This window comes from Myotis nattereri (genome assembly GCF_964212035.1).
Source record: "Myotis nattereri genome assembly, chromosome: 1".
Lineage (NCBI taxonomy): Eukaryota > Metazoa > Chordata > Mammalia > Chiroptera > Vespertilionidae > Myotis > Myotis nattereri.
The window spans coordinates 160,484,131-160,498,662 of NC_138075.1; the positions used below are offsets into that span (position 1 = coordinate 160,484,131).

The window sequence follows — 14,532 nt, forward strand, 5'->3', positions numbered from 1 at the left end:
TTATTGTATTAATTAATATTATTAATATATAGTAATGATATGTGTTTTATAGAATTTATTTATTTAATTTTTGTAACTATCCTGGAATGTAAGTAATATAATCTTTATTTTAGAGATGAAGGCATTGGAGGCTTACAATGATTAGTTGCTCATGGTCATATTGGGTATAGGAATAAAGTCCAATGGAGTGGGGCTGGAAATGAGGTGATGGAAAAAATATTTGAATTCAAAGTGACCGAATGCGGGGGCGGGGGAGTAAAATAGAGAGGGGGAGAAATTGAAGATGACTCTTACGTGGGTACCCTTAATGAAGGTAGGAAGCACAGTCAAATAATTTTGTGATTAATAAATAAGGACTTCTGCTTTGAATGGTTGGATTTGAAATGTTGGCAGGACAAGCCGGGTGGAAGTGTGGAGATGGTCAGTGGGAGTCGAGTGTGGAGGTGAAGTAGTCTGGGAGTAATCCAAACATTTGGTGAGAGGGAATGCCTTGGGATAAGCCATGGGAGCGGGTCTCGGAAATCCTTTTTACGAAAATGGCGCTGAAAGCTAAGAAGGAAGGCCCTGCCCCTCCCAAAGCCGAAGCCAAAACAAAGGCTTTGAAGGCAAAGAAAGCAGGGTTGAAAGGCATCCACAGCCACACACACACAAAAAAGATCCGCACGTCACCCACTTTCCGACGGCCAAAGACACTAAGGCTCCGGAGGCAGCCTAAATACCCTCGGAGGAGTGCACCCAGGAGAAGCATGCTTGCCCACTATGCCATCATCAAACTCCCCCTGACTACCGAGTCAGCCGTGAAGAAGATAGAAGATAATAATACACTGGTGTTCATTGTGGATGTCCAGGCCAACGAGCACCAGATCCAACAGGCTGTGAAGAAGCTCTGTGACATTGATGTGGCCAAGGGCAACACCCTCATCAGGCCTGATGGCGGGAAGAAGGCATATGTTCGACTGGCTCCTGACTACGATGCTTTGGATGTTGCCAACAAAATTGGAATCATCTAAACCGAGTCCAGCTGCCTGATTCTAAATATAAAAATTTTACACTGTGAAAAAAAATAAGGAATGTCTTGGGAGAGGGGACTGACAAGGAGAGGCTGAAGAGAGAGCTCTGTCCCTCGGAGAAGGAGAGGGGAGCTGGGGAAAGAAGAATCAGAAAGGTCTGGGGGAACCAGAAGGTGAAAGAGTAGTGAATGAGCCCCAGGGTGGAGAGAACTTCAGAAACAGTGGGTGGTAAATAGTCATTTGCTCACATCAGAGAGGGATGAGTGTGGGGTTTTTGCTTTATTTGGTAAGTAGAAGTCCATGGATAGTTTTTGAAAAACCAAACGAAAACTAAAAACAATTTTAATTAAGTGGAATGATGGAGAGCTTAGTCAAGGGCTGAGGAGTGAGTGAGTGTAAAGAAATCTGCTGGACTGCAGGGGACAGAGGGAATTGTTGGTCAGGATGAGAGGAGTCCTTAGGCTGAGGGAAGGGGGCAGTAGACAGAGATTTCTTTAAAGACTGGAAGATAGTTGATTGGCAATAGTTCCAGAGTAAAAAAAAAAAAAAAAAAAAAAAAGATGGCCAGAACACAGACAGGAAGGCTGGTAAAGAAAAGAAATGAGAGTGTTGTTGTTGTTTTTTTCTATGACAGAAGAGAAACAAGAAAAAATGGATATAACAAAAAAAGTGAAACTTAACGGAAAAAACTATTTTCTGTTAATCTATTTCTCAGGGAGGCCTCAGTGGCCTTCTATAGTATGTTTTGTTTCCAAAGAGCCCTGTACTTTTCCTTCAAAACGTTCATCACTCTTACCCCACACTTGTTCAGCATCTGGTTTCACCACTAGATTTCAATCTATTCTTTTAAGAGGTCAGCCAGATGTCTGTCCTGTTCCCTGCTGACTCTTCCATACATAGAAAGAGCTGCATGCCTGGCCCATCGCAAGCGCTCTAGAGATTTGATGTATTAGTACTGGACAATGTCACAGGTTTTCTCTATTTTTGCATTGCGGCAAAATGCCCGACACTCAATCGACACTTGATACATACTTGCTAAATGAAGGATTCTTCTCAGCGCGATAGGAAGTAAGTTCATCTGTTGAGGTGATAACCAAAACCTTTTGCGTTCTCTCTGTGTGCTGGGCACTACATTAAGTATGTATTCGCTGGCTGCTGGCAGAGTTGCACTGGTTTGCATAATAAACATTTCTTACTCAGTAACTCTACTACTGGCTGCTCCTGACGGACAGGCAGCTGTCCTCCTTTCCGAGACACAGGCTCTTTCCACCTTCTAGCTCTGCCATCTCCTAGACCAGTGATGGCGAACCTTTTGAGCTCGGCGTGTCAGCATTTTGAAAAACCCTAACTTAACTCTGGTGCCGTGTCACATATAGAAATGTTTTGATATTTGCAACCACAATAAAACGAAGATTTATATTTTTGATATTTATTTTATATATTTAAATGCCATTTAACAAAGAAAAATCAACCAAAAAAATGAGTTCGCGTGTCACCTCTGACACACATGTCATAGGTTCGCCATCACTGTCCTAGGCCCTGCACATGGGGGAAGAGGATGAGAACAAGGCACCTGGCCCCGCAGAGGTGCAGAAGCTAGGAAGCCACTTCCTGGGGACAACTCTATATATTTTGGAAATGGGAACATGGATTTTGGTGGACACTTAGCTACTACCTCTTCCACACATAAGTTCCTTACCATTCACAATAGCCCTATGAAGGAGGTACCATTATCCCCATTTTACAGATAGGCTACTGAGGCTTACACCTATCCAAAACCAATAAGGTTCTGATTTAGGATTTCAACTTAGGTCCCACCTGACTCAGTAGCCTCTATTCTTAACCACTAGACTAGTGTTTCTCAAGTGGAGGTGATTTTTGTCCCTAAGGGACAGGGGACATTTGGCAACATTATTGATCTTTTTTTTTTTTGGTGGTGGGGGAGGGAGGTACTACTGGCATCTAGTGGATAGAAGCCTGGAATGCTACTAAACATCCTAGAATGCATAGGACACCCCCAACACACACACACACACACACACACACACACACACACACACACAAATTATCAGGCCCCAAATGTCATTAGTGCCAAGGTTGAGATTCTGTACTAGCCTGTACATTACCCATCATGGCAGAAGGTAAGGTTGAGGAAGACATGATAGAAAAAGATTAGGAACACCTGCTGTGAGGAACAAGCTAAGTGCCAATTATGAAAGGACTAGAGGCCCTCGTTGTGGCCTGTGGGGATCAGGGGAGGAACAGATCCCGCGCATCCCGGTCAGCTGAGAAGTGCTCTGGCTGTGGGAGCACACTGACCTCCAGGGGGACACTCCTGCATTGAGCATCTGCCTCCTGGTGGTCAGTGCATGTCATAGCGACTGGTTGCTTAGGCTTTTATATATATAGATAGAAAGGATTGGAAAATAGTAGAGAGGTGCTGGGGGTTGTTTAATGTGGAAGAAGGTAAGTGGTTCTATTACTTTGCTATTGGCTGCTAGGCATTTCTGGGTCTTGACAGTATATTTGAAGAAATAAATTGTACCTTATCCTTTAAACCATTTTGTTTCTGAACTCAGGCAGACAAGACTCGTCCTTTTATCACTTCCAGTCCTACAAATGGGGTCAAATCCATTGCAGAAGGCTGGCTCTCTGCCGACCCATATAACAATTATTTTGGGGACGTACATTTTTATGACTATACCAGGGATTGCTGGGATTGGAACATTTTCCCAAAAGCTCGATTTGCATCTGAATATGGATATCAGTCCTGGCCTTCCTTCAGTACATTAGAAAAGGTAAGCCATCTTTGATTCCCCAGTAGCTCAGAATGGTGGGCTAGGGCATATGTCATTTCATCAATAGTGGTTCAGAAAACTAAATGAAATCTATTTATTTTAAATCACATTTTAGGAAGAAGATAATAGAAGATAACTTTTTTTGTTCTTTAACCTTTGGGGAGCTAAACTCTTGTAGTCATCATTTTGGGGATAGCTTTTCCATATTGCTTTTAATTATAAAATGGGAGCCAGTAGCTGCTTAAGCCTGATTTATTATTACACATGAAAATAACTCCCACTTGCTACTTTCTATATGTCATACAACTTAAAAAATTATTTACAGATATTCAGAACTGGAAAGTTTATCACAGTAAGAGACATGAATGTGATAAATAAGTCTTTGTCTAACGTTATCACATCAGGTCATTCACTTCTTTTCTCTCCTCTTTCATTTCCTCCTCTTCTTCCTCCTCCTTTTTCTTCGTGTTGGTGTATTTGATTATCAGTATGGCGTTTCACTTTCTCTGTTCCTAATGATTCAGTTTCACAGATGGATTCAGTTTTAGAGTTATATGTGTTCTTTCCTTTTATTTACTTTATTTTTTTCAAGTTCCTATTTTATTTTTATTTTTCAATTACAGTTGACATTCAAGCAAAGCTCTCTTGACCCAACCCCATCTCCTTCCAGGCATCACCCTATTTCTCGGCTCCCGATGTGGCCAGACTTTCTGGAAGAGCAGACTTCACGCTCTGTCCTCGCTTCTCCACTTCTTATTCAGACTTCACCCCACCCTGTCTTAGCGGCCACCCCTCAATGACTAACCGATGTATTCGGATACCATATCCAAATGAGCCTTTCTTTTTTTTTTTTTTGAATAAATCTTTATTGTTCAGATTATTACAGTTGTTCCTCTTTTCCCCCCCATAGCTCCCCTCCACCCAGTTCCCACCCTTCTGCCTGCCCTTACAACCCCCACTGTCCTCATCCATAGGTGTACGATTTTTGTCCAGTCTCTTCCCGCACCCCCCACACCCCTTTCCCCCCGAGAATAGTCAGTCCACTCCCTTTCTATACCCCTGATTCTATTATATTCACCAGTTTGCTCTGTTCATCAGATTTTTTATTCACTTGATTTTTAGATTCACTTGTTGATAGATATGTATTTGTAGTTCATAATTTTTATCTTTACCATTTTCTTCTTCTTCCTCTTCTTAAAGAATATATTTCAGCATTTCATATAATACTGGTTTGGTGGTGATGAACTCCTTTAGCTTTTTCTTATCTGTGAAGCTCTTTATCTGACCTTCAATTCTGAATGATAGCTTTGCTGGATAAAGTAATCTTGGTTGTAGGTTCTTGGTATTCATCACTGAATATTTCTTGCCACTCCCTTCTGGCCTACATAGTTTCTGCTGAGAAATCATTTGACAGCCGTATGGGTACTCCCTTGTAGGTAACTGACTTTTTTTCTCTTGCTGCTTTTAAGATTCTCTCTTTGTCTTTTGCTCTTGGCATTTTAATTATGATGTGTCTTGGCATGGTCCTCTTTGGACTCCTTTTGTTTGGGGTTCTCTGTGCTTCCTGGACTTGTAAGTCTATTTCTTTCACCAGGTAGGGGAAGGTTTCTGTCATTATTTCTTCAAACAGGTTTTCAATATCTTGTTCTCTCTCTTCTTCTGGCACCCCTATAATTTGGATGTTGGTTCGCTTGAAGTTGTCCCAGAGGCTCCTTACACTATCTTGATATCTTTGAGTTCTTTTTTCTTTTTGCTTTTCCGGTTGGGTATTTTTTGCTTCTTCGTATTTCAAATCTTTGACTTGATTCTTGGCATCCTCTTGTCTGCTGTTGGATCTCTGTATATTATTCTTTATTTCAGTCAGTGTATGCTTAATTTCTAATTGGTCTTTTTTCATATCCTTGAGGGTCTCAGTACGTTTCTTGAGGGTATCATTAAGTTTATTGGCGGTTTCTAGAAAATTCTTGAAAAACCTTATAACCGTGGTTTTGAACTCTATATCCAGTCGTTTGCTTTCCTCCATTTCTGTCATTTGTGACCTGTTTCTTTGTGTCCACATTTTTTATGCTTCCCTGTGTTGATAGAGTGGCTTTGTGTGCTAGGTGTCCTATAGGGCCCAGTGGCTGAGCCTCCCCAATTACCTGAGGTGGACACTATTGGTGCACCCCTTTGTGGGCTTTGTGCACAGTCTAGTTTTAGTTAAGCCTTGATTGTTGTAGGTGTCACCGGGAGGAATTGACCTCCAGGCCAATTGGCTGTGAGAATCAGCTGTGTCTGCAGTGGGAGAACTTCTGTGCTGGAGATACCCTTCTGGGGCAAGACTTGCTTCAGTGGGGCTTTGGTGCTCACTGAGTCTGCCCCCTGAGTGTGTCCCTTATGGATCTGAGGAGTTGTAATCTGGATGGTTTCAATCTGACCACTGGGTACATGGGCTCTTGGATTTCTAAGGAGGTGCTAATTTAGCCTCTGCCTGAGGCTACCCAGCAGGAGCTATGGAGAGATCTGCAGATTCCTCTTCCTTGTTTGGGGTTTGGAGGTGCCCAGATGAGGCCCAGCTGTGAAGCAATGCAAGCTACTGTGGGGCCTTGGGCCTTCTTTTGGATGTTCTGGGTCTCTCTGACCCAGCTGCAGTTCGTTAGGTAATTTTAGATCTCAAAGGGCCAGCCCATTCATATGCAAAAAACTCTGCTAGCAGCTTGTGTGGGGCAGGGTCTCAGGGAATCAACAGGGCAGAGCAAACAGCTATGGCTGATCCTCAGCCCTGTCCTAAGAGGCCCCCGGGTCTCAGTGTCCCATCTCAGTGTCCCGCAGTAATCGCTGCAAGCACCTCTGAGAGAAAGCTGCCCTCGAGTTCCGACCAATGCCAGACAGTCCACTTTCTCCCCGTATGAGTCTGGGTCCCCAGAGATTCACCCGGAACTGGAGTTCAAGCTGTTGGGAGCTTGTGACTCCCTCCTGATTGAAAAAGACACCGGTGTCCTCCATTGCCAGCCCTTGCCACGTGTGCCTCGGTACCTCTGCACTTTACTTCCTCACCTCCTCTGAGTCTCAGTGTGCTTTTCTCTTTCCTTCTAGTTGTAGAATTTCCACTCAGCCAGCCTTCCTGTGATTCTGGATGATGTCCGTTTTGTCTTTTAGTTGTAGTTTTGACATGGTTGTGCAAGGCAACAGTTTCAGGTGTTTACCTATGCCGCCATCTTGGTTTCTCCCAAATGTGCCTTTATTTATTGTTGTTGTCTTACTGCCCTCAGCAGCATTCCTCACAGTGAGGCACTCTGTCCTTCTGGAAGCACGTTTCTCTCTAGGCTTCCCTGGTCCCCATTCTCCTAATTATGTCCTAGTCCACCATCTTCTCCTTCCCATCCCAGGTGTCGGTTCCTCCTACTTTACCCAACATGAAATGTCAATGGTCTTAAGTGCTCAATCTTTTTTTTTTCTACCTAGAGAATCTTGTTCATGCCCATGGTTTTAAATATTGTGTATCAACCACTAAATTTATATTTTTCGTATTTTTTTCTTTCTCCATTTTCTTCTCTATTCTGTGTCCAATATAGAGCCATCATCTTGAGTGAGTGACTCTAGAGACAGCTCAATCCTCATCTCCAAGTGCTGCCCTAGGAGCAGTGGGGATGGTGGTTGCGTTGGTCCCAAAGTTAAGGCACTGGAATTCTCATAATTGCTCTGCCACTAACTTGCTACATGATCTTAACCAAATCATGTAACCCCCTCTGTGCCTCAGTTTCTTCTTCTGTAAAATAAGGGTCTGTAAACTGTTTCTGAAGTCCTGACTTCTGAAATCCAGACTTCTTCAGGTCTTCGGGTCTTAACCTAAATCCTACCTGAGGGTTAGGTTGTATGTTCTTTTAAAAACAACATTAGTGAGATATAATTCTCTGACCATTTAATGTGTGCAGTTTAATGGTTTTCAGTATATTTCCAGAGTTATGCAGCCATCAACATGATCTAATTTTAGAATGTTTTCATCACCTCCAAGGAAACTCTGTATGTAGCAGTCACTCCCAACTCTCTCTGACAGTCCCATCCCAGTTGTAGGCACCACTACTCACTTTTGCATTTCTATATATTTGCTTGTTCTGCACATTTCATATAATTGGAATCATAAAATATGTGATCATTTGAGACTGGCTTCTTTCACCTAGCAAAAATTTTCAAGGTCCATCCATGTTGTATCATTTATTAGTATGTCATTCTTTTTTATTGCTGAATAATACTCCATTGCATGAATATATATTATATTCTGTCTATCCACTTATTATTTAATGTATATTTGTATTAGTCCCACTTTTGTGCTATTATGAATAATGCTGCTATGAACACTTGAATACCTGTATTTGTGTGACCATCTACTAAGTTATACCAAGGAATGGAGTTTCTGGGTCATATGTTAACTGTTTAACATTCCAAGGAACTACCAAACTGTTTACCATAGCAGTTCCACCATTTTACATTCCTGCCAACAGTGTATGAGGGTTTCAGTTTCTACACATTCTTGCCAATACACACTTGTTATTTCCCATTTCCTCCTTTTTTTTTTTTGCATTTCCCTGGACATTTATATTTATAGAAAATTTGCATTTCTTTGGCTAATCATTTGATCATGTTTTCAAGTGCTTGGTGTTTATTTAAATATCTTCCTTTGAGAAATGTATATTCAAATATTTAGCCCATTTTTAAATTGGGTTATTTGTGTTTTTATTATTGAGTTGTAAAATATATATATTTTAGATATGTTCTTTATCATGTATATGATTTACAAATATTTTCTCCCAATTTATGGGTTGTCTTTCTACTTTTTTGATAGTATCCTTGAAAGTACAAACATTTTAAATTTTTTAAATATATTTTATTGTTTTTTTACAGAGAGGAAGGGAGAGGGATAGAGAGTAAGGAACATCAATTAGAGAGAAACATCGATCAGCTGCCTCCTGCACACCTCCCACTGGGGATGTGTCTGCAACCAAGGCACACGCCCTTGCCCGGAATCAAACCTGGGACCTTTCAGTCTGCAGGCCGATGCTCCATCCACTGAGCCAAACCAGTCAGGGCCATTTTTAATTTTGATGAAGTTCTACTTAGCAATCTTCTCTTTTGTCTCTTGTGCTTTTAGTGTTGAACCTAAGAAATCATTGCCTAATGTACATCACAAAGGATTATTTCAATGTTGTCTTCTAGTTTTAGATTTTAAATTTAGGTCTGTGACTTATTTTTTTTTAAAATATATTTTATTGATTTTTTACAGAGAGGAAAGGAGAGAGATAGAGAGTTAGAAACATCGATGAGAGAGAAACATCGATCAGCTGCCTCCTGAACACCCCCACTGGGGATGTGCCTGCAACCAAGTATATGCCCTTGACCGGAATCGAACCTGGGACCTTCCAGTCCGCAGGCCGACACTCTATCCACTGAGCCAAACCAGTCAGGGCAGGTCTGTGACTTATTGTCCTGATGGTGTGAGGTAGGTGTCTAGGTTCATTCTTTGGATGTGGATGGCCAATTGACCCAACACTATTTATTGACAAAACTTTTCCTTCCCTCACTGAATTCTCCTGACCCCTTTGTCAAAAATCAACTGGCTCAAATGTTAAGATTTCTTTTTGGATTTTCAGTTTTGTTCCATTGATTTGTGTGTCTATTTTATGGCAGTATGCACTGTCGTGATTACTGAAGCTTTGTAGTAAGTTTTGAAAGCAGGAAGTATGAGTCTACCAACTTTGTTCTTCTTTCAAGATGTTTTGACTTTTGTGGGTGTTTTGCATTTCTATATGAATTTTAGGATCACCTTGACAGTTTCTGCAAAAAGCCAGCTGGGATTTTGATAGGGATTGGGTTGAGTCTGTAGATCACTTTGCAAAGTATTGCCATCATAACAATATTGTCTTCTGATTCAGGAACATGTGCTATCTTCTTTAATTTTGTAGGTTTTTTTTTTAATCTTCACCTGAGGACATGCTTAGAGAGAGGAAGGGAAAGACAGAAAGAGAGAGAGAGAGAGAGAGAGAGAGAGAGAGAGAGAGAGAGAGAGAGATCAGTTGCCTTTTGTATATGCTCTGACTGGGAATTGAACTGGCAACTTTTTGGTGTACAGGATGATGCTCAACCAACTGAGCCACTCCTACTGGGCTAATTTTGTAGTTTTTAGTGTACAAGTCTTATACTTAGGTTAAATTTATTCCTATTTTATTCTTTATTTGGTGCTATTGTAAATGAAATTGTTTAGTGTTATAAAGATACAACTGATTTATTTTGTTTACTGAACTTATGTTCTGCAACCTTACAGAACTCATTTATTAACTCTAATAGGTTTTTTTTTCTAAAAGTTTTTAGAGGTTTCTATATAAAAGAGCATGTCATCTGCAGATAGAAATAGTTGTATTTCTTCCTTTGCAATCTGGATGCCTTTTATTTACTTTTCTTGCCTAATTGCTCTGGCTGGGACCTCTAGTACAATGTAGAATAGAAGTGGCAAGACCAGACATCCTTGCCCCATTCCTTTCCCAGGGAGAAAGTTTTCAGTCTTCACCATTTAGTATGATGTTAACTGTAAGTGTTTCACAGGTGCCCTTTATCAGGTTGAGACAGTTCCCTTTTACTCCTACTTTGTTGAATGTTTATGTCATGAAAGGGTTTTGGATTTTGTCTAATGCTTTCTGTTCATCTATTGAAATGATCAGGTAGTTCTTAACCCCCTCCCCCATCACTTGTGTAACATAACCACAAAGTTTTAAAACAATTTCAAAATCTTCCTCAATTTCACCGCCTGAACACAACTATATTTGCTTCTAGATATCAAAGTAATATTGTATTTGTAGCTTTCATAGTAGTGTTATAAACTTAGTTTTATTACTCTCATATTGGGGGGCTGGTCTTTTGGGAATGATATTATTTTAAAATGCAGGAGGAGGAAGTACAGTATCCCAGTATTTTGACTTAGTCAGAAACAAGTACTGAGAATGGGAAAGAAGGAATGAAATGTTGATTTCAGGTACTTACTGTTTTATTTAACAGTAATTCACCCTCTTCTGCTTTCACTGAGGCCCAGGAGGAAACCAAGGCAGTGGAGAGTGAAAGTTCTAACTCTATCCCTACATAGTAATTCAAACTTATTATCAGACCCAAATCTGATCACTTTCTTTCCAGTACATTTCAGAAAGGTGAGATTTAGAAATTACTAAAACTTTTTCTTTATTTTTTATTGATTTTTTTTTTTTTTAGAGAGAGAGGAAGAGAGAAGGATAGAGAAGTAGAAACATCAATGAGAGAGGAAAATCATCTATCAGCTGCCTCCTCCTTCCACTAAGGTTTGAGCTTGCAAGCCGGTCTTATGCCCTGAAAGGGAATTGAACCAGTGACCTCTTGTTTTCTGGGTTGATGCTCAACCACTGAGCCACACCAGCTGGGCTAACCCTTCTTTTCAAACGTATAAGCATTTCTATTCCACCTCCTGAAAATAATGGAAATACCATGTTTTTGTGATGTCTGATGATGTTCAAAGATACTCAACACTGTATTTTAAAATAGGGAAAGATGAGAAGTTCTGTTCATTAAGATTCCTTTATTTAGTCATTGCCTCTTTTCAAGTGACATTGCTTAGTTGAGGATTTGAATTAGTTGAGGTAATTGTGAAAATAAAAGAAACCAAAAGAATAACTTTACATAAAAAGTTGGTTCTTTTACTTAGATCTTTTCTGGTGTATCCAAGACAAATATTAAAATGTCTCTCTCTAGTTTGGGATACATTAATTCTTTGTAAAATAATCATGTTTTTAACAGGCAATTATCAATATTGCACAGTGATTAAAAGCTTGAGCTTTGGACTAAGCAGATCTGGATCTGAATCTTAGCACTGCCCACACTAGTTGCATTGCCTTGGGCAAATTATTTAATCATGTTCTTATTGGTAAATTGGGGTTAGTAGTAGTAAATAACCTATTAGGAGTGTGTGTGTGTGTGTGTGTGTGTGTGTGTGCGCGCGCGCATATGTGCATGTTATCATATGCAAAGATTAAGTTAATTAATAATTAAAGCCTTAGTTCTTGCCACATAGTGAGAACCCATAAAATGTAAGCTATTGTTACTATTCATCATGGCCAGTCTGGCCATATGATTGTTCTATTTTCTTCAGATGCATCTAGGTTTAAAAAACTAGAGGCTGGAACTAGACTGCACAAATTAGCTTTGGATCTTGGGCAAATTATGTAACCTTTCTGTGCTTGACTTTCTCATCTGTTCAATAGGGTGATAATAGTGTCTACTCTGTTTGGTTGTTATGAGGATTAAATGAATTAATATTCTTAAAAGCAATTAGAACCTTACCTGGCACTTTCTAATTTTTTCTGGTAACATTGTTATAGATGAAGTTTATAAGACTTCCAAAACACAACTGTCAGAAGGTAGGCAGTTTCCTACATAACAGAAGAATAGGGTTATGATTATGGGATACATTCAAATCATTACCAATCAGAGAGAGGGTTGGGAGGTCCAGAGGTGTGTTTCAGACTTTAAAAAGGAAGAAACATTAAAAAAAGAAATATTATTGATATGTGCATCTCAGATGTGTACAGATGACTGTAATACTAATATCTCTATTTTAAATAAATTACAGGAGTAATTCATGTTCTCTAAACTGTCTCTAAACTATATAACATTTAGAAAAACTTCCACATTAAATATGGCTAATGTGCATTACTTAAGTTTGGTATAAATAAACGCCTAAAGAATAACTTTTTCCTCTTAAGGTGATTGGTCTGAGCAATGCCTGATTACTGGGGATTATAAGTCATATTTTATTTAAAAATGATTTTTTAAATTGCTGTATTCTTTTTTAAATGTTTTTATTGATTTCAGAGAAAAGAAGGGAGAGAGACATAGAAACATCAATGATGAGAGAGAATCATTGATTAGCTCGATTGACCAAAATTAAACATTTCAAATATATTTAGTAATCACTGAGAAACAGATGAGCAAGTGCTAAAGCATTTGCCATCTTTTTAAAAAAAAAATATTTTATTGATTTTTTACAGAGAGGAAGGGAGAGGGATAGACCTCCTGCACACTTCCCACTGGGGATGTGCCCACAACCAAGGTACATGCCCTTGACCGGAATCGAACCTGGGACCCTTGAGTCCGCAGGCCGACGCTCTATCCGCTGAGCTAAACCGGTCAGGGCAGCATTTTCCATCTTAATAGTGATATTTCATTCCTGTTAAAGAACTGACAGTTTTAACAAAATGTTGATTTCAGTTCATTATTCAGTTTTGACAATTTGCTTACTTAAATAGATAAAATGACATTTAAAAATACACATAACTAGCCGTGGCCAGTGTGACTCAGTTGGAGTGTCATCCCATACATCGAAAGGTTGTGTGTTTGATTCTGGGTCAGGGCACATACCCAGGTTGCAGGTTTGATCCCCAATTAGGGTGTGTGCAAGAGACAACCAATCGATGCTTCACTCTCACGTGGATGTTTCTCTCTCTCTCTCTCTCTCTCTCACTCTCTCTCTCTCTCTCTCTCTCTCCCCCTCTCCCCCTCTCCCCCTCTCCCTCTATCTCTAAAATCAATAAAAACATATCCTCATGTGAGGATTAAATTTTTTTAGGTAAAAAATACACATAACTAATGTTTATAAAAGGAACAATATTTTGATAGGACCTTCAATGGAAATATCACATTGTAATTTCTTAGGTTTGAACAAGGAAGGGTATAGGTGCCAAATCCTGGTTTTGTGATTCAATTTTGTACAAGGCTGGTCTTTCACCACCAACAAATGTGATGAAAAAAACATCTGTGATATTATTCCAGTGTATAGAGTTTATCAGAAATATGTAGAAAAGTACTCCTGATTTCTCAATTTGTACCTCTTATTCTTTATTCAAAAGGTTTCATCTAAAGTAGACTGGTCTTACAACAGCAGCTTTTCAAGTCATCGACAGCATCATGAAAATGGTAACGAAGAAATGCTTTTTCAGGTTGGACTTCATTTCAAACTCCCGCATAGCACAGATCCATTACGTGAATTCAAAGATACCATTTACCTTACCCAGGTAAGGCATTCTAATCTGGAGTTCAAAAGGCTCCTGCAATTAACATAAGAGATCATATAAGTTTTGTAAACCTATGTGGTGAAAACTGTTTTTCATTTTACTGATTAAGGAATTGACCTTCAAAATTGATGTATGATGCCATGTAAGACTTGAAATAGTTAATTTTTGGCATTTGTCTCTCTTACAAGAATAGCTCAGAAAGTTCTACAAAAATGTATGCATTAAAATGTTTCCCAGCTCAGGATTACTATAACGTTCCAGGAATTAAGACAGTAGCATTTCCCAAGGATAAAATGGAGCAATGGGACATAATAGAGTCAAGAAACAGACTCATGTACAAGATAGTCTCCTGACTTATGGACACGATACCACTGCAATCTTGTGGGAAGGGATAGTCTTATCAGTGAACAGTGCTATAGATGGTGGGTATCTTTAGGGGAAAATAAATGAACTGTGACACTATAGACAAAAAGTAATTTCATCAGTGATTAAAGATTCCACTGTGAAAGGTAGTACAATAAGGCTTCTAGGAGAAAACATAAGAGAATACTTCATTATATTGGCATAGGGAAAGATTTCTTAAACAGGACATCTACACTAATAAAAGAGAAAGATGCAAATTAACCATCACTCCGCCACTCCGCTACACCCACCAGCCAA

General features: G+C 39.6%; 2 protein-coding genes across 3 annotated transcripts in view; both read left to right on the plus strand.

Annotated features, from left to right (window-relative positions):
- The window catches only part of MANBA (mannosidase beta), a 102,419-nt gene that overhangs the window by 68,174 nt on the left and 19,713 nt on the right, over positions 1-14,532 (plus strand). For both annotated transcript variants that reach the window (XM_081085547.1, XM_081085546.1), the window contains exons 12-13: positions 3,590-3,808; positions 13,708-13,872. In XM_081085547.1, the coding sequence (XP_080941673.1) occupies positions 3,590-3,808; positions 13,708-13,872 (384 nt within the window). The remainder of the gene's footprint in view (positions 1-3,589; positions 3,809-13,707; positions 13,873-14,532) is intronic.
- On the plus strand, positions 490-2,019 carry LOC308533831 (large ribosomal subunit protein uL23-like). The gene has a single exon (XM_081111953.1). The coding sequence runs from the start codon at positions 537-539 to the stop codon at positions 1,008-1,010; it is 474 nt and encodes a 157-aa protein (XP_080968079.1). The 5' UTR covers positions 490-536; the 3' UTR covers positions 1,011-2,019.